The sequence below is a fragment of the Pan troglodytes genome, chromosome 14 (genome assembly GCF_028858775.2).
Source record: "Pan troglodytes isolate AG18354 chromosome 14, NHGRI_mPanTro3-v2.0_pri, whole genome shotgun sequence".
In the NCBI taxonomy this organism is placed as follows: domain Eukaryota; kingdom Metazoa; phylum Chordata; class Mammalia; order Primates; family Hominidae; genus Pan; species Pan troglodytes.
Genome location: NC_072412.2, coordinates 54702865 through 54722160, shown reverse-complemented (window position 1 = coordinate 54722160; position 19296 = coordinate 54702865). Strand labels below are relative to the sequence as shown.

Genomic DNA, 19296 nt, shown 5'->3' with positions numbered 1-19296 from the left:
TTGGTATCAGGATGATGCTGGCCTCATAAAATGAGTTAGGGAGGAGTCCGTCTTTTTCTGTTGTTTGTAATACTTTCAGAAGGAATGGTAACAGCTCCTCTTTGTACCTCTGGTAGAATTAGGCTGTGAATCCATCTGGTCCTGGGCTTTTTTTGGTTGTTAGGCTATCAATTACCGCCTCAATTTTAGAACTTGTTATTGGTCTATTCAGGGATTCCACTTCTTCCTTGTTTAGTCTTTGGGGGGGTGTATGTGTCCAGGAGTTTACCCATTTCTTCTAGATTTTCTAGTTTATTTGCATAGAGGTGTTTATAGTATTCCCTGATGGTAGTTTGTATTTCTGTGGGATCAGTGGTGATATCCCCTTTATCATTTTTTATTGTGTCTATTTGGTTCTCCTCTCTTTTCTTCTTTAACAGTCCAGCTAGTGGTCTATCTATTTTGTTCATCTTTTCAAAAAACCAGCTCCTGAACTGATTGATTTTTTTGAAGGGTTTATTTTTGTCTCTATCTCCTTCAGCTCTGCTCTGATCTTAGTTATTTCTTGTCTTCTACTAGCTTCTGAATTTGTTTGCTCTTGCTTCTCTAGTTCTTTTAATTGTGATGTTAGGGTGTTGATTTTAGATTTTTCCCGCTTTCTCATGTGGGCATTTAGTGCTATAAATTTCCCTCTACATACTGCTTTAAATGTGTCCCTAAGATTCCGGTATGTTGTGTCTTTGTTCTCATTGGTTTCAAAGAACATCTTTATTTCTGCCTTCATTTCATTATTTACCCAGTACTCATTCAGGAGCAGGTTGTTCAGTTTCCATGTAGTTGTGTGGTTTTGAGTGAGTTTCTTAATCCTGAGTCCTAATTTGATTGCACTGTGGCCTGAGAGATTGTTTGTTATAATTTCTGTTCTTTTACATTTGCTGAGAAGTGTTTTACTTCCAATTATGTGGTGAGTTTTAGAATAAGTGTGATGTGGTGCTGAGAAGAATGTATATTGTGTGGATTTGGGGTGGAGAGTTCTGTAGATGTCTATTAGGTCAGCTTGGTGCAGAGCTAAGTTCAAGTCCTGAACATCCTTGTTAATTTTCTGTCTCATTGATCTAATATTGACAGTGGGGTGTTAATTATTACCACCCATTATTATTGTGTGGGAGTCTAAGTCTGTTTGTAGGTCTCTAAGAACTTGCTTTATAAATCTGGGTGCTCCTGTATTGGGTTCATATATATTTAGGATAGTTAGCTCTTCTGGTTGCACTGGTCCCTTTACCATTATGTAATACCCTTCTTGTCTTTTTTGATCTTTGTTGGTTTGAAGTCTGTTTTATCAGAGACTAGGATTGCAACTCCTGCTTTTTTTTTTTTTTTTTTTTTTTTTTGCTTTCCATTTGCTTGGTAAATCTTCCTCCATTCCTTTATTTTGAGCCTATGTATGTCTCTGCATGTGAGATGGGTCTCCTGAATACAGCACACCAACGGGTCTCGACTCTTTATCCAATTTGCCTGTCTGTGTCTTTTAATTGGGGCATTTAGCCCATTTACATTTAAGATTAATACTGTGATGTGTGAATTCGATCCTGTCATTATGATGCTAGCTGGTTATTTTGCCCATTAGTTGATGCAGTCTCTTCATAGAGTCGATGGTCTTTACAATTTGGCATGTTTTTGTAGTGGCTGGTACTGGTTTTTCCTTTCCATATTTAGGGCTTCCTTCAGGAGCTCTTGTAAGGCAGGCCTGGTGGTGATGAAATCTCTTGGCATTTGCTTGTCTGTAAAGGATTTTATTTCTCCTTCGCTTATGAAGCTTAGTTTGGTTGGATATGAAATTCTGGGTTGAAAATTCTTTCCTTTAAGAATGTTGAATATTGGCCCCCACTCTCTTCTGGCTTGGAGAGTTTCTGAAGAGAGATTTGCTATTAGTCTGACGGGCTTCCCTTTGTGGGTAACCTGACCTTTCTCTCTGGCTGCCCTTAACATTTTTTTCCTTCATTTCTACCTTGGTGAATCTGACAATTACGTGTCTTGGGTTTGCTCTTCTCAAGGAGTATCTTAGTGGTTTTCTCTGTATTTCCTGAATTTGAATGTTGGCCTGTCTTGCTAGGTTGGGGAAGTTCTCCTGGATAATATCCTGAAGAGTGTTTTCCAACTTGGATCCATATTCCCCATCACTTTCAGGTATACCAATCAAACATAGGTTTGGACTTTTCACATAGTCCCATATTTCTTGGAGGCTTTGTTCGTTCATTTTCATTCTTGTCTCTCTAATCTTGTCTTCACACTTTATTTCATTAAGTTGATCTTCAATCTCTGACATCCTTTCTTCTGCTTGATTGATTTGGCTGTTGATACTTGTGTATGCTTCACGAAGTTCTTGTGCTGTGTTTTTCAGCTCTATCAGGTCATTTATGTTCTTCTCTAAACTGGTCGTTCAAGTTAGCAATTCCTGTAACCTTTTTTCAAGGTTCTTAGCTTCCTTGCATTGGGTTAGAACATGCTCCTTTAGCTCAGAGGAGTTTGTTATTACCCACCTTCTGAAGCCTACTTCTGTCAATTCGTCAAACTCATTCTCCGTCCAGATTTGTTCACTTGCTGGCAAGGAGTTGTGATCCTTTGCAGGAGGTTTTTGGAATTTTCAGCCTTTTTGTGCTGGTTTTTCCTCATCTTCATGGATTTATCTACCTTTGGCCTTTTATCTTGGTGACCTTCGGATGGGGTTTCTGTGTGGACATCGTGTTTCTTGATGTTGTTGCTATTCCTTTCTTTTACTTTCCTTCTAGTAGTCAGGCCCCTCTGTGGCAGGTCTGCTGGAGTTTGCTGGAGGTCCACTCCAGACCCTGTTTGCCTGGGTATCGCCAACAGAGGCTGCAGAACAGCAAAGACTGCTGCCTGTTCTTTCCTCTGGAAGCTCTGTCCCAGAAGGGCACCCACCAGATGCCAGCTGGAGCTCTCCTGTATGAGGTGTCTGTCGACCCTGCTGGAAGGTGTCTCCCAGTCAGGAGGCACGGGGGTTAGGGAACCACTTGAGGAGGCAATGTGTCCCTTAGCAGAGCTCGGGAGCTCTGCTGGGAGATCCACTGCTTGCTTTAGAGCCAGCAGGCAGGAACGTTTACGTCTGCTGAAGCTGTGCCCACACTTGCCCCTTCCCCCAGGTGCTCTGTCTCAGGAAGACGGGAGTTTTATCTATAAGCCCCTGACTGGGGCTGGAGCCTTTCTTTCAGAGATGCCCTGCCCAGAGAGGAGGAATCTAGAGACGTAGTCTGGCTACAGTGGCTTTGATGAGCTGCGGTGGGCTCTGCCCAGTTCCAGCTTCCTGGTGGCTTTGTTTACACTGTTCAGGGAAAACTACCTACTCAAGCCTCAGTAATGGCAGACGCCCCTCCCCCATCAAGCTTGAGTGTCCCAGGTGGACTTCAGACTGCTGTGCTGGCAGCGAGAATTTCAAGCCAGTGGATCTTAGCTTGCTGAGCTCTGTGGAGATGGGATCCGCTGAGCTAGACCACTTGGCTCCCTGACTTCAGCCCCCTTTCCAGGGGAGTGAACGGTTCTGTCTTGCTGGCGTTCCAGGAGCCACTGGAATATGAAAAAAAGCTCTTGCAGCTAGCTCAGTGTCTGCCCAAATGCCTGCCCAGTTTTGTGCTTGAATCCCAGGGCCCTGGTGGTGTAGGCACCCAAGGGAATCTCCTGGTCTGCGGGTTGTGAAGACTGGGAAAAGTGTGGTATCTGGGCTGCCGGAATGCACTGTTCCTCATGGCACAGTCCCTCATGGCTTCCCTTGGCTAGGGGAGGGAGCTCCCCGACCCCTTTTGCTTCCTGGGTGAGGCGATGCCCCACCCTGCTTCAGCTTGCCCTCTGTGGGCTCGCCCTCTGTGGAAGAATCAAGTCTTACATACTGGAAACTTAAATTAACTAAAAAACAATAAGACTAGATTTTTGTCTTTGGATTACCCTGTGTAATGAAAACGACACATTTTCTAGAGATAATCTTCATCTTAAATTAAGATTAATAATAGTAGCCCACTAACCTCACATAATCCTTCCAGGAAGATTATTGTTAAAATTCATTAATTTATGTGACAACTATTTATGGGACACCTACTACATTTGAGTTACTACAAGAACACAAAAATAATTAAAAGGCAGTTCCTATCTTAAGGAACCTAAAATCCTGTAGGAGTAAAAATACATATGCAGTTGTCCCTTGGTATGCATGGGGGATTGGTTCCAGGACTTTCTGTGGATACCAAAATTTTCTAATGCTCAAGCCTCTGATATAAAACGGTGTAGTACTTGCTTATAACCTACAACACCCTCTGGTGTACTTTAAATCATCTCTAGATTACTTATCATACCTAATATAATGTAAATGCTGTGTAAATAGTTATATTGTATTAAGAAATGTGACAAGAAAGTCTGTACGTGTTCAGTATAGATGCAATTTTTTTTTTCAAATATTTTCAATCTGTGGTTGGTTGAATCCATAGATTTGGAACCTAAGGATATGAAGGGCTAACAGTACATAATTATATTAGGTGTTATGTATTATAACCAAGAAGTGGTTCAATAACATGATCTAGGTAGGCCCTCAAGGATGGGTAGAATTTTAAAAGGCAGAAATGGAGAAATGAATAACATTCCTTAGATAACAGCATTAAGGAAACACCAAGTAAGCATGTGAGAAATGTTTGGCTACAAAAATGGACATAATTGAAAGTATCAAGAAAATGGTGCAAAGGCAAACCAGGACAGAACCGTGTAAAGCCTTAAATGTCAAGAAATCTAGACTTCATTGAGTGGACAAGCCGGCTACAGGCTCCTTATGACCAAAGAAATGCTATAGGAAGATTATCTCTGTGGCTTTTGGTCTAAAGATACAGAACCTCAACTCGGATGATTATCTAATTTACAAATATTTACTGAGCCCCTACTATATGACAGGCTATATACTTGGCATTGAGGATATAAAGATAAGTAAGAGTCTTATATGATCTAGACTTCTTACTTCTTACCTCATTCCCTACTATTCTCCCTTGATGAATCAGTCCAATCATACTGACCTCCTTGCTGTTCCCAGGCATGCTGTCATCTTAGGCCACTTGCACTGGCCATTTCTGTCCAGAATCCTCTTTTCTCAGATAGATGCATAGCTAACCCCCACCTGTCCTTCAAGACTTGGCTCAAATCTTACCTGCCCATGAGGCCTCTTCCGACCACTCTTGTAAAATATAACCAGCTCTAACACATTATAGAATTTTTTTTTTTTTTTTTTTGAGACGGAGTCTCACTCTGTCTCCCAGGCTGGAGTGCAATGGTGCGATCTTGGCTCACTGCAACCTCCGCCTCCCAGGTTCAAGCGATTCTCCTGCTTTAGCCTCCCTAGTAGCTGGGATTGCAGGCACCTGCTACCATGACCAGCTAATTTTTGTATTTTTTGTAGAGACAGGGTTTCACCAGGCTGGTCTCGAACTCCTGACCTCAGGTAATCCACCCGCCTTGGCCTCCCAAAGAGCTGGGATTACAGGCGTGAGCCACCATGCCCAGCAAACATTATAGAGTTTATCCACTTTTTATTTGCCTCTTCCCATAAGAATATAAACCACAGAGCGGCATGAGTCTTTGCCTCTTTCAGTCATGGACATATTCCAAGCACTCAAGAGTGCCTGACATATATAAACACTCAATACATATTTGTGGAACACTGTTGAACATAGGAACTGTAAGAATTCATAATCTCAGGAAAGAGAATTACACATTTCATAAGTTTATGAAAAGAGGAATATATATATTAATAATATGCCACGAAAGCCCAAAGGGAGAAGCACCTGGAAAGGCTCAGGGAAAACTGCTTTCAGAGCTCACGATGAAGTGAAATGAAAAGGATAGGAGTTTGCCACAAAAAATAAAACGAAAAGGTACTGTAAGATGAGAGAACAGCAGATAACCCAAGTGCACTGAAAGAACTTGTCTTAATCATCTTTTTATCACTAGCTCCCAATACAGAGCTCAGTACGTGGTGCCACTCAATAAATCATGAACTGAACTATGCTAGAGAACAGTCTTCATGTAAGAGAAGGAAGATCTGAGAAGGTGCAACAAAGAAGTAGAAAAAAAAAATCAGGGCAGCATGATGTCAAGGAAATCTGCAGTAAATCTTATCAGTGGTATCAAATTTTTAGAGGTCAAAGAGGACCAGGCTGGAAAGCAGGACTTTGGATTTGGTACACAGCGGAAAGCTGTTTTAGTAGAGTAACATAGACAGAATGCAGACTATATTAAGGAGTCAGTGTGCTAAACAAAAGTAGAGATAGTTAGTAGAGACTACTCTGAAAAGCTTACAAGGTAATTTCAGTACGTGATCTCATCTCATAATGAAGGCACTGAGACTGAAGGAAGTTGATTTGCCCAAGACCATGCAGCCAGCAAAGGTTTGAAATAAGATATGGATTCAGCTTTTCTGACTCTAAATCTCATTCCATTCTCTCCTTCCCAGCACGCTCTTCTTTTGCTGTCGTTCATGTGATGGTGTGCTTCACAGAGTGTGCAGAAAATCCACCCCAATATCCCACCACCAATATTCTGGCATAATCAGGGAGGAAGTAACAGAGGGCCTGAAGAAAAACTTCAAGTGTAAATTCAATGCTAGGGAGAGAAAATGATTATTTCCCAAAATAGATTGAGGCAAAGAGTGCAGACCATACGAAATCTCAGTAGTGGAAGATATTGAACACCTGCAGATTTTACAGTTTAATTCAGTTTGCCTGTGTTCATAAATTACTATACTTAAGGTCAGAGCTTCCCAGTCATTATGCATAAAAGGTTACAGGTGTATGGAGATACTGATTTTTTTTTTCCTCCCCCCCCCCGTCCCTCAGGGTTGCTAAACTCTTTTCTATTGAACACAATATGCCATGCAATTATCAACAGTGTCTGAGATTCATTGTATGAATAAAGTTGGAAGCATTGTCTTGGGTTACATCTAAGCAAATTTCTAAATTTAAAAATGTCAGTGTAGGCACCTTTACAACCTAAAATATTATTTTTATTTAGTCATATATTTAGGGAGATAAAACTCTAGAATGAATTTTCTTTTGTGACTTAATACCCAAAGACAAGGACAAATGATGAGTGCTGCCAATAAAAATTTTTCTTCCTTTCCAAATGTACTAAAATACTTGAAAGAGATTTATGATAGATACACAACACTTGGTAAGCCTCAGTAATTAAATGGTTTTTGTTAATCAAAATCAAAGTCAAAGAGAATAACATTATCACTATTATATAAATATGAAAAGAAAAATAGCATAAAAACATACCTGTGGGGCATATCCAGGAGGCACATAGATAGGAGGCACAGAACCATTTGGGGACATCATTGGAACCTGAGCAGGACCTGAATGGGTCACAGAAATGATGTATTAACCCATGATTGCTTATCGGGCTAAAGTTGAAAACAATTTGAATTACATTTTGAATACTTCATCTAAACACTCAAGCCAACAGTAACTACATTTTTATAAAAAGAAATTCAGATGATTGACTTGTTATAAAAATTTATCTTGTAAAGTGCACAAATTACCCTTTACCTACATTTGTGTTTTTTAAAGTTGCTGGGGTAGGGGTGGTGCGGGGGGGGAGGTTGGAGGGCTTTTTAAAACATATTAACAGGCTCTCCTAGAGATTCTTAGTCAATGGGGTCTTGAATCATTATATTCACTTTACAAATATCCCAGGTGACTCTTATAATAGTGTAAGTTTAGAAACACTGACCTAGAGAAAAATCAAACTAAACTCTGCATATAAAATCAATGAAAAATACAAAAGGCAAAATTTTCAAAAGTAACAGGGACAAAATAAAAAAGCAAGAGTGAAAAGCAGCAAGAGGAAGAATAGTTAGAAATTTGGAACTTGCTTTGTTAGGGTTAAAATACTTGTGTAATGTGTGACTCATGTCTATGGGGGCTTAAGAACAAAGAGAAATGCCACACGTGTACTTACCCAAAGGAAAAAAAAAATTTTTTTTTTGTTTCTCACACTAAAAAGTTCTAAAAAAGAAAATTCAGCTTCTCTCACTCTACACTTCCTTTCACTTTTATAGTGTTAGGTTTTCCAATTAACTTTTATAACTATTATCTCTAGTTTACCTTCTCTTTTAACGTTTCTGGGAACAAAAGAAGCATTTGGAGAAGGTGTGTTTTGTTCTTTCTAGGAACTAAAATCTTAGTTGCTTTATGTAACTTTTAAAAAAGTCTCTTACCCCCCTTCCGTTCCTTTCTTCCTGTAACTTTACACTGCAGTGTCCCCTCATGCCCACCAGTTTTTTATAACCTGAAATGAAACCTTTTCAAAGAAATTACTTATTTCTAAGGGAATAAGAACAAAGGTCTGATGAGGAATGTAAAGGGGGAAGGATCTCTTTTATATGCAGAATTATAATCAACCATTATATAATGGCTCTCAGCTATAAAAGAAATAAAGGAGGAAAAGCTCAAATGTAGGGTAGAAAACAAGTAACTCTTAATATTATACATACTTCAGAAAATCAGAATAAAGGGCATGGAGGTCACAACAAATCCGGATTACAGCCATTCTGCCCTTTCTAGGGAAGGCAAGGGGTGAGGACAGAACCACACAGTGGTGATGAAATTAGGGCTAGGGAGATGAGAGAGCTAGGGAAGAGAAAAGAGAATACAAAAGAAAGGGGGTGTAAGAGGGAAAATACTAAACGGGTGACGGAAAATACTAAACAGGGGTAAGGAAAGTGGGGAAAGTGGAGGAAAAAAGGGGGAAGCAAGCAAGGAGAGGAGAAAGGCAAGAGGGGAGAGAAGGAGAGAGGCGAGAGGTAAGAGAAGAAAAGGGAGGGATAAGAAAGGGGACAAGAGGCAGTAAAGGAGAGTGAAGAGAAGACAAGAAGGGAGGGAGAGGAGAAAACAGAAGGGTAAGGGGGAGGAGGAACGATGTGGAGAAATAGGAGAAAGGGGGAGGGGAGAGAAAGGACAGAAGAGGTGGGGAGGGGAAGAGAAAGTAGGGATAAGACTGAAGTGGTTGAGAGAAAGTAAGAAGTGTTTGTGTAGAACACTAAATTACACTATATAATATCTGGCTGTGAAAAGAACTTTTCAATAAGATACTCTTCCCATCCAAAACAAGACCACCACCAAATACATGAAGTTGTCCAGAATATTATTTTAATTATATATAGCTAATACTAACTTACTATGTGCCAGGCCTTTTACATATTTTTTCTCCTCATAATCATTCTATCAGGTAAATATTATCATCATCATCATCATCATCTCCATTTTCTAGATGTGGAAACTGAGGCACAGAGAGATTAAGCTCCCCAAGTGGTAGAAGTGGGATTCAAAACCAGGTAGTTTTATTTCTAAGGACATATCCTTACCACATTTTTAGTAAACATTAAAATACTGTGCAGTATTGGCAACTGATATAATTTGAGGCTTAAGAACAATGCTCCAAAGCCTCTAAGGAAAATTAAGGCCTTTGTTGTCTTTACATACTTAAAAACATGAGAGAAAGAATAAAATTTTCTTAAGTTTAAGCAAACATTACCTATTAATTTACTGAATAAAACTTGTGAGCTGCTTTATACCTCTAGGCAGAAAAGCTTCATGCAAAACTCACCGTTTAGCTCCTATATTCTAGACTCAAGAGAAATGAGAACTGTTTTAAACTAATGCTGGTTTACTTCCATTAGCTAATTTATATAAAACTACAGTAAACTAACTTCCTGAATCCTTACAGGTGGCTTAGGTATTACTTACAATATGTGAAATTCAGCTGAGAACTTGACAGAGAATTCACTGAAAATCATATTTTATAATCTTAATAAAGGCCATTAGCATTGCACTTTTACTGTGGGTCCTTTTATATGCTGTCAAATTTAATCCTTACATCAAGTCATCAGAATAGGTTTTTCTTTTGCCATCAGAATAATAAGTTATTGCTAATTACATTTAAAATAGTAAAATCACACAATTGCTTCAAGTGGCCCTCCTTTTACCAGAAATACGAATATATATGTAGTTACAATTCAAACCATTTTATACTTTGATAGCCGCTAAAATAGTTTATAATTTGGTAATACAAGATTCTACTTTGTTTTTTAATTATATCTAAGTGTGATGCTGAAAAGAGAAATGTAAGCTAAAATAAACCAGTAGTAAATATATTACTAGATGTAGTCCAGGAAAAAGACTGATTAACTTACTTCTTTACGAAGTAATCCTTTCACTCTAGCAAAAAAAAATTTTTTTATCCTGAGGCAGAAATTGTATATGGTTAGATTTTTTTTTTTTTTTTTGAGATGGAGTTTTACTCTGTTGCCCAGGCTGGAGTGCAGTGGCGCTATCTCAGCTCAATGCAACCTCTTCCTCCTGGGTTCAAGCGATTCTTCTGCTTCAGCCTCCCGAGTAGCTGGGATTACATGCATGTGCCACCATGCCCGGCTAATTTTTGTATTTTTAGTAGAGACGGGGTTTCATCATGTTGGCCAGGCTGGTCTTGAACTCCTAACCTCAGGTGATCCACCTGCCTCGGGCTCCCAAAGTGCTAGGATTACAGGTGTGAGCCACCATGCCCAGCCAGATTTTTTTTAAAAAAGACAATTTATCGGTACCATATTTAATGCCTAAAATATTGCTGTGAAGTAACATTCAACACTGAATGCAAACCCCTATTGTATAAACATAATAAATACAAGTATCGATGTTTAGAACTACAACGTTTACAGCATGTCATGTCTGTTGTTACTCCTGTGTCTATAGTAGCGAAACCTTAAAGCCTTGCATATTTAATGATGTAAATGTTTGATTAGCTCCTTAGTTCCAACAATACTTTTTAATTTAGAAAGTAACAGAAAATTAACTACAAACTGACTTAAATTTGTATGCAATGAGGGAGATTTTGTCCCAAGGAAGAAACTCAGATCCTATTGTCAAATGTATGCCTGGCACAAGAGTAGCAATACCTGACAACAACTGTGCATACACTTAGCAGCTCCTTTATAATCTATGTGATTTGAGCATGATTTACCCCAATCATGGAGCTATTAAGGATACATTTCCTATTTCAAAAACCTGCAGAAGAGTAAACAATTCTAACCAATTGTCTTAAGAAATTTGAGAAGCTCCCCACCCCTGCTTCTTAAAAAGTGCCATCACTGACTTAAAGAAGATATTTCAACTAGTATAACTTAAATTCTTCTTTATCTTTCCTTGTTAATATACATTCATATTTAAGAGGTTTTTTTTAAATAAAATTACAAATTTGTCCAGGAGTTTTAATTCTTAAAATGCAACGTGCTGCTGCTGTGCTACATATTCTCTATAAGCCAGCGTTCACAATGGCTTCCAAATAATCTGATGCCAATTTTCAGATTTTAGCTCTAGAAGAAAAACCTAGTAAAATAAAGATCCTAGAATGGAATATTCCGTGGAATACAAAATTACAAAATAACTCTACATAGTCTAACCTTTTTGTAATTACATGGCAACAATTTAAAATATTTTATGGCGATGATATTTAGCATCTATTTTTAAAAACACACGGCATGACTTTAGATTAATACAATGCTTTCTGTCTTAAAATAAAAGCAGAATGTTCGAAAACAGCAAATCTTACCACTCATTTCGTTTTTACAGTAGCAGCAGAGAACAAGAAAATCCAACAAGGAAACAGCGTAGTACACGTTAACAGCTTTAATTGGAGAACGGCTTTTTTTTTTTTTTTTTTTTTTGCAAGGCTGTAAGAGGAAAAGATCCTTTGACCGAGTCACGTGATAGTCATCACGTGACCTGCAGTGACCCAGGAAAGGGCAAGGGGGAAAAAAAAAGCAAACGTTCCCGCTTGCAGCATTTCTGATATAGGGGAAAAAAAAGATTAAATGATTTCTACTGCTGCTGCCCTGAATTTGACCATCTTTCAGACTTCCTTATGAACCAATTCAAAAGCTCATCAAAGTATACTTTTCAGAAATATATATTTGATGTAAAATGATTCTCTTTGTGTTCACTTCAATAACACCACAGGTGCTATCTTCTAATTTTTTACTCATGCAGCCTGCCGCTAATTTTCATTTAGAACATTTGAGATAATATTAATTTAAAAGATTCAGTCTGAAATGTCATTGTATAACGTAATTCTCCATACTCAATCCTTAAGGAATATCCACAATACACAAATAATTGTGTATAGAATATAGGTTTGATAGACATGTGTCTCAAAGGTGGGATTTATGTTTCAGGCTGTTATTTGCCTCTTAAGAGAATAAAGACTACCACTTTCATTATTGGTTTTATTTTCTTTCTGATTTTTTTTAAGATTTAAATTAAAGTGCAGGTGCTCAGTAGATGGCATTCTTACTCATATCCACGAATCTGAAAAGACAGCCTCAGGTGCAGGTTCAGAGTTCTCTATCCAAGAACAAGTAGAGACCAGAAAGGAGACCAAAGATGTCCAGTTACAACAGGAAAGAATAAGAACTTTTGGAGATCTTTCATTACTTTATGGTGCTATGTAACTTCAGAGGAAATTTATTAACAGCTAACAAAAATATACAGGTAATGATAATGACAGCGGTTTGTAACAAGTTGTACAGTGGAAAGAAAGTGAATTTTGGTATTAAAAGATATATTTTAATAACAGCTTCAGTATTTATTAGCAAGGCAATTTACTGCTCTTCTCTGAAGTCTTAGCTTATTTCAGTGACAAGGTTAATCAACATCATAGCATTGTTGTGAGAATGAAATTAAATAAATTTAAAGTATCAAGTATATTGGTTGATGATACTCAGTAAATAGTTATAATATGTAAAAGTATGATCACCATGTTTTCAAAAATAACCACATAGTGCAGAGTACGTACTAGGCATCATTTGGAGTGTTTTACTTGCGTTAACTCACTTAATCCTAACAAGTGAAGTGAGCATCATTTCCAGGTAAGAAAACTGAAGCAGAGTAACATGCCAAGGGCACAAAGCGAGGCAAAGGCAGGATTATCTAATAATAAGGCTATACTTTTCAAAAAGTGTAAACTATGTTCAAAGGCCCCATCTCACACAAAGGTGGAAAACAACTGGCAAAGGATAACCTAGAGAAATAGGTCTCAATAAATATATGTAAGACACCCCAGAGGAGATAAGACAGTAAGGGCCTATTCTTACAAGTGGGGAAAGGTAATTGTTAACTTCAAAATTCCTATGAAAAGGCAGGGTTGCCCTGAAAAATGAGACCAAAGGGCAAGGAGTCTCCTGGTCTCAACAGAATGTACTCATAAACGCTAGACCCAGCCCCCCTGTAAATCTGACCATGTCTCTGATCTTCAGCCGCTAAACAAAAAGCAAGCCTCTGCAGCCCACCTTCTTATTTTGGCTCACATTTGCACACAGCCTGTATTTCTATTTCTTGACTATTTAACTTATCATCTCCTTTCAATCCTTTCCATTATGCTCACTAGAAAGTTTTTTTCCATTATAAATAAATTCTCCTATATCCTCAACCTTTTTACAGAACACTTGTTCCTGTGTTGCCTTGAAATGAAGCATGGATGTCCTGTAGAAAACTTTCCCCAGCATGCCCCAGGAGCAGAGACTTCCTATCCTCTCCTGAAGCAGTGTTGGTAGTCTGCAGATACTCCAAGGCTGCTTCCCTTCACCACTGTTGTTCCTGTTTCATGCTAAAGTTCCTTCTTCCTTGAGATCACGGCATATGTGCATACAACCCAATACCCCTTCTCAATGCTTTAAGGCTGAGTCCTCATTTATTGAGAACTTTGGCGCTGTGATCAATTTTGTTCTCTAACCCAACTCTTGTCCATCAGCATGACTTTAATGTCCAAAATCTAGGCTTAAAATTCCTTGAACTCGTGTCTTTCATTCTATTTTTAGTAACCCATGTTCAAAGATACATCCTGGAACTTATTACTTAGAACTCCACTATCTCATCTTTGAAATATCAAACTTTCATGTGGCCATCATATCTTTCTTTCATCTCTCCAGTTCTCTTTCTTCTACATTTGTTCTTCATAGTGATCTCCCTTTTCTCCTGATCCAACACTGCCTTCATAGCCTGATTTCCTTTCTCATCCATGTCTTCCTTTGACTTCCCCATCTCCTGAAAATCTCCAAGTTCAATCCGTCTTCTCTTACACCTGAGCTGTAGAAATCAAGCAGTACTCAGACTGGCATGTTTATAAATTTAGTATCTTCAGCCTTAACTCAGCTGTCAGCACTGCTCAGGAATCCTTTCATGAATCTTTCCCTGGTCAATCACTTACACTGTTTTCTAGGATGATTATCAGAGATTCTCGTTACACTTTAAGAGCCCTCCCCAACCTGACTTCAACCATATCTCGAAATTGAACTCTTCACATTATTTGACATGAAACTGAACTCTTGATGTTATGGAACTGAACTCAATATTACATACACACTTTTCTAATTCCTTTCCTCTATTTGCAGAAGAAGCATTGTTCCTTCACTAGATCAAAGGTATCTTTCCTCTTTTACTCTTGATCTGATCCTCCACTTGGACTTGGCTTCACTGGTCATTTCTGTCCTGTCAGGTATTTTTACCTTTTCCTTTGTTCAGTCTCTTTGAACCATTGCATCTGTGCCCATAAACATGGTAAAGTTTCACACATAAACCACGCATATCATCCATCTCTCACTGACACTTTTTTTCTGCCCCATCATACCATCCAGCTACCACTCTTTTCTCAAACTTCTCAAAATTAACAGTAACTCTATTTTCTAACATAACTCTATATAACTCTATTTTCTAACATAACTCTATATAACATTAACTCTATAACATGACTCTTATTTTCTGACCTTACATTCACTTTCACATTTTAAATAAAATTTTGATTATGCAATATTTGATACATACAAAAGAAAATAGTGCAAGTCATTAAAGTGACTGTTTCAAATCCACCATCCAAGCCAAGAAACAGATCATACCAACACTGTTGCATCCATGTGCTCCTTCACCATCTAATTCATCACTTTGTGCCACTCATGTCTCCATTATCCTGAATTTTGAGTTTATTCTTACCTTTCTTTTAAAAATAATTTCCTACAAAAAAATCACATATATCCCTAAACAATATTATGATTTCTAGGACTTATCTATATAGTTTCATATAGCTGTAGTTTCCTCATTTTCATTTATGTTTTTATGTAAATAACTATAATTTGTTTATTCTGTCATTAGCTTTTGGGCTCTTTTCAGTTTCTGTTGTTGTTGGTTTTTTTTTTTTTTTTTTGCTTTCATTCACTTAACAAACATATATAGATTATCTACAATGTGCCAGATAGTGTTCTGGGCACTAGAGGAAGAAAATAATAACACGGTAAATAAGTAAATCATATTCAAGTAAATCACAAAGTATATTTGAAAGTGATAAATGCTATAAAATAAAAAAGAGAGGCTGGGTGTGCTGCTTCGCGCCTGTAATGCCAGCACTTTGGGAGGCTGAGGTGGATCACTTGAGCCCGGGAGTTCAAGACTAGACTTGACAACATAGTGAGACCCCGTCTCCATAAAAAATCTCAAAAACTGAGTTGGGTGTGGTGGTGCATGCCTGTGGTCCCAGTTATTCAGGAGGCTGAGGCGGGAATCTTGCTTGAGCCTAGGAAGCTGAGATAACAGCGAGCTGTGATCCTGCCACTGCACTCCAGCCTGGACAACAGAGTGAGACCCCATCTCAAAAGAAACAAATAAAACAGAGTAGGGTAAAAAGGATTTTAAGTACTAAGATAGGCTGATGGTGAGGGGGATGATTGCATATTGCAATTTAAAATACAGACATCAGTTTAGGTTTCAATGAGAAGGTCACATTTGAACCAAGACTTGAAAGAAGTGTGGGAGTGGGCCATATGGATATCTGAGGGAAGAACATTCTACACAGAGGGAGCAACCAGTGTAAAGGCCCTAAGGGGGAACATGACTGGCATGTTTAAGACTTAACAAGGACACCACTGTCACCAGAGCAGCATGAGTGAAGGGGGAGAAAAGGAGTGAGGTTAGAGTGATTAAGAGGGAAATGAGCTACACTCTGTTAGGCCTCATAGGTTACTGTATGCTTTTACTTTGAGTAAAATAAGAGCCATTGCTGGATTTTAAAACATGATCTAAGTTATATTAAAAAAAATTCATCTGACTTATACATATTGCTGGTAAGTATATGGTACAACCATTTTGCAAAACTGGCAATATCTACTCAAGTTGAACATATGCATACTCTATGATCTAGTAATTCTACTTTTAAGTATATGGGCAGTGGAAATGCTTACATATAACACCAACCGAAGGATGTAATTTAGAACATTCATAGCAGTACTAATTTTAATAGCACAAAAGTGGATGAAGCATATTTGGGGATGATCAGGTATTCAGATTTGGACATGTTACGTTAGAAATGTCTATTAGTTATCCAAATGGAGATTTCAACTAGCAGGCAGTTCATTTTACTATTCTGGAGTTCAAGGAAATACTTACCTAGTCTAGAGATACAAATTCCAGAGTCTTTGGTAGATAGGCTTTAAATCCATGAGACTGGATGACATCAACAAAGGAATTAAAGTAGATAGAGAAGACAATCTAATGCTATCTCTTAGAGAGAAGCTTGGATCAGAACACTGCTGCTATCTCTATGTCTCTCAGCTCACATGTGCAAATGTTTCTTTAAGGTATGTACCTAAGAGAGGAAATGCTGTGTCTTAGGGTTTTGTGAATGTTAGTTTTTATAGGATAGTGCCACATAGTTTTCCCGAGTATATTAATTTATATTCCTACCAGCCAGGCATGTATAAGAAGTTCCACTGATTCACATTCCCTCCATTACTTGGTATTTAGATTTTTAAATTTTTGCCAATCTCACTATGATCTTATTTTGCATTACCCAGTCCATGTTTTCCACCTATTCTTCTACTGGGTAGTCTTTTTTAAAAAATAGATTGGGAAGAGTTTTTATGTATTCTGGATACCAATTCCTTACGGTTACATTGGTTGCAAATATACTCTTCCTAGTTTATGACTTATATTTTTCATATATTTTATGATGTACCAAAGTTCTTAATTGTTAATGGAGTCAAATTTACTGATCATTTGATAGTTAGCATTTTGTGTGTCTGTATCCTAAAAAAACTTTCTCTACTCTGTAGTCATGAAGATACTCTCTCTTTATTATTATTTTTAAGTTTATCCTTTCACATAAGTCTTTAAGTCTTCAAGCATTAATTTTGGGGTAAGGTATGAGAAAAGGATCTGATTCTATTTTAATCCAAATGGATAACCAACTGTCCAAGCATTGTTTCTTGCTCCCTATCCCCTAGTACATGTCTCTTACTTTTTGTGGGCACAATAATGCAATTAAAATTCTTACAGAAGATCTTTTTTTAATAAGAGGATGGTACCTAGAGCAGAGCATCCATTCTACCAAATGACTTGAAATGGAAGTCTCCAAAATCACATTTCTTTTCTTTTCTTTTTTTTTTTCTTTTCTTTTTGAGACGTAGTCTCACTCTGTCACCTGGGCTGGAGTGCAGTGGTGCAATCTCAGCTCACTGCAAGCTCTGCCTCCTGGGTTCACGCCATTCTCCTGCCTCAGCATCCCGAGTAGCTGGGACTACAGGCGCCCGCCACCATGCCTGCCTAATTTTTTGTATTTTTAGTAGAGATGGGATTTCAGTGTTAGCCAGGATGGTATGGATCTCCTGACCTCGTGATCCACCCGCCTCGGCCTCCCAAGGTACTGGGATTACAGGCATGAGCCACTGTGCCCGGCCCCAAAATCACATTGCAACCCACCATAATCAGGCTTTTGTCCAGCCTACTCTACTGAAACTGCACTGGCAAAAGTCACTGAGATGAAATTCTTACTTACCAAATCCAATGAACATTGCTAACAACTCTCTTAAATATTCTTCCTTAACATCTGAAATATTAGTTTCTCCTAGTTTCCTTTCTACCTCCTGATCATACTTTTTCAATTTCTTTAATGGCTTCTTGTCTTCTGTTTTTCCTTAAGTGTTTATTTTCCTGGGAGTTTTGCTCTTGGTCCACTTCCCTTATTCTACATGATCTCTCAGGATGATCTTATTTACTACTCTCATGAAAGATTATCATTCTGTATCTCATCCAGACTTTTTCTTGAGCTCTAGATCTATAATACTTAATTTACATAAAACTCAAAACCAGTTATTTTTTCCATCAATAGTCATTCCGTCTCTGTGTTTCCCATGATAAGTTAATCTTAAGCCAGAAATGTGAGAATAATCCTAGACTCTATTTTCCCCCTCATCTCAATTTCCACATCATCTATTTGGAAGTTCTGACAGTTTTATCTCCTAAATATCTCTCAAATCCATGTTCTCTTCTACTCCACTGCTATTGCCTTAGCAGCACTAGGCTCTTTCTAGAACTATTCCAGTATTCTCCTAATGGGTCTCCTTGCCCCCAGTCCCTAGCAATTGATACATCTCTCACACTAATGCTAACCTGATCTAAAAAACAAATTTCATTGTATCCTCCTCTGCTTATAACCCAGAGACCATTCTGTATTGTGATGAGATGAAGTCCAAATTCTTTACTGTAGCCTACTATGCTTCCACATGAACTGGGTGATGCCACTCAAACTGGTAAAATACCAGTCTATCCTTGTCAATACTGTGTGAACCACATTTCTTTTCACTGGGATCAAAATGTCTTCAAATGGAATTTTGTTACTATTTTGCTATTTTATCATTCATTTTATTATAATTTGTTATAGCCTAAACATAAGGCGGCATAAGGTAGTGATGAAGAACATGGACTCAGCTAGCCCATCTAATTCTAATGACAGCTTATAGCTGTGAGACCTTTCAAGTTACTTAACCTCTTTGTATCTTAGTTTTCTCACATGTAAATTGGAAATAATTATTCTATTTCAGAGATATTATGCAGATTAAATAAGTTCATATTTGTACAGCACTTAGAACAGTGTTTGGTACACAGTAAGTGCTTAAGCAATGTCACCTAAGCACAGTGCTAGTGCTTGTATTGACAAGCCTACCTGAAAATCAATAGTTCAGGAATGGTAGTTAATATGTTAAAATATTATGAAGAAATCCAAACAACTGCTATGACATGCCATGCTATTAAGATAGCTCTCTGCAAAATATCTGAGATAATATTACAAAAATAAGCAGGTACATTTTTAAGTTTGCTAAAATTATCATATAATTAAACAAGAATGGGAAAATGAAAAATATGCTGGTCACTGCATAATGCATTCCTATAAACTGTAATC

At 37.9% G+C, this 19296-nt stretch overlaps 1 protein-coding gene across 10 annotated transcripts in view; it reads right to left on the bottom strand.

The window, feature by feature from the left end:
* Nucleotides 1-19296, bottom strand: part of FNDC3A (fibronectin type III domain containing 3A) — a 228546-nt gene that overhangs the window by 81503 nt on the left and 127747 nt on the right. For 8 of the 10 annotated variants that reach the window (XM_063792541.1, XM_522753.9, XM_063792542.1 and 5 more), the window contains one exon: nucleotides 7302-7378. In XM_063792541.1, the coding sequence (XP_063648611.1) occupies nucleotides 7302-7378 (77 nt within the window). Of the gene's footprint in view, nucleotides 1-7301; nucleotides 7379-11628; nucleotides 11775-19296 lie in introns of those variants that run through there. The other 2 variants (XM_001152472.7, XM_063792545.1) reach the window with 1 other exon arrangement.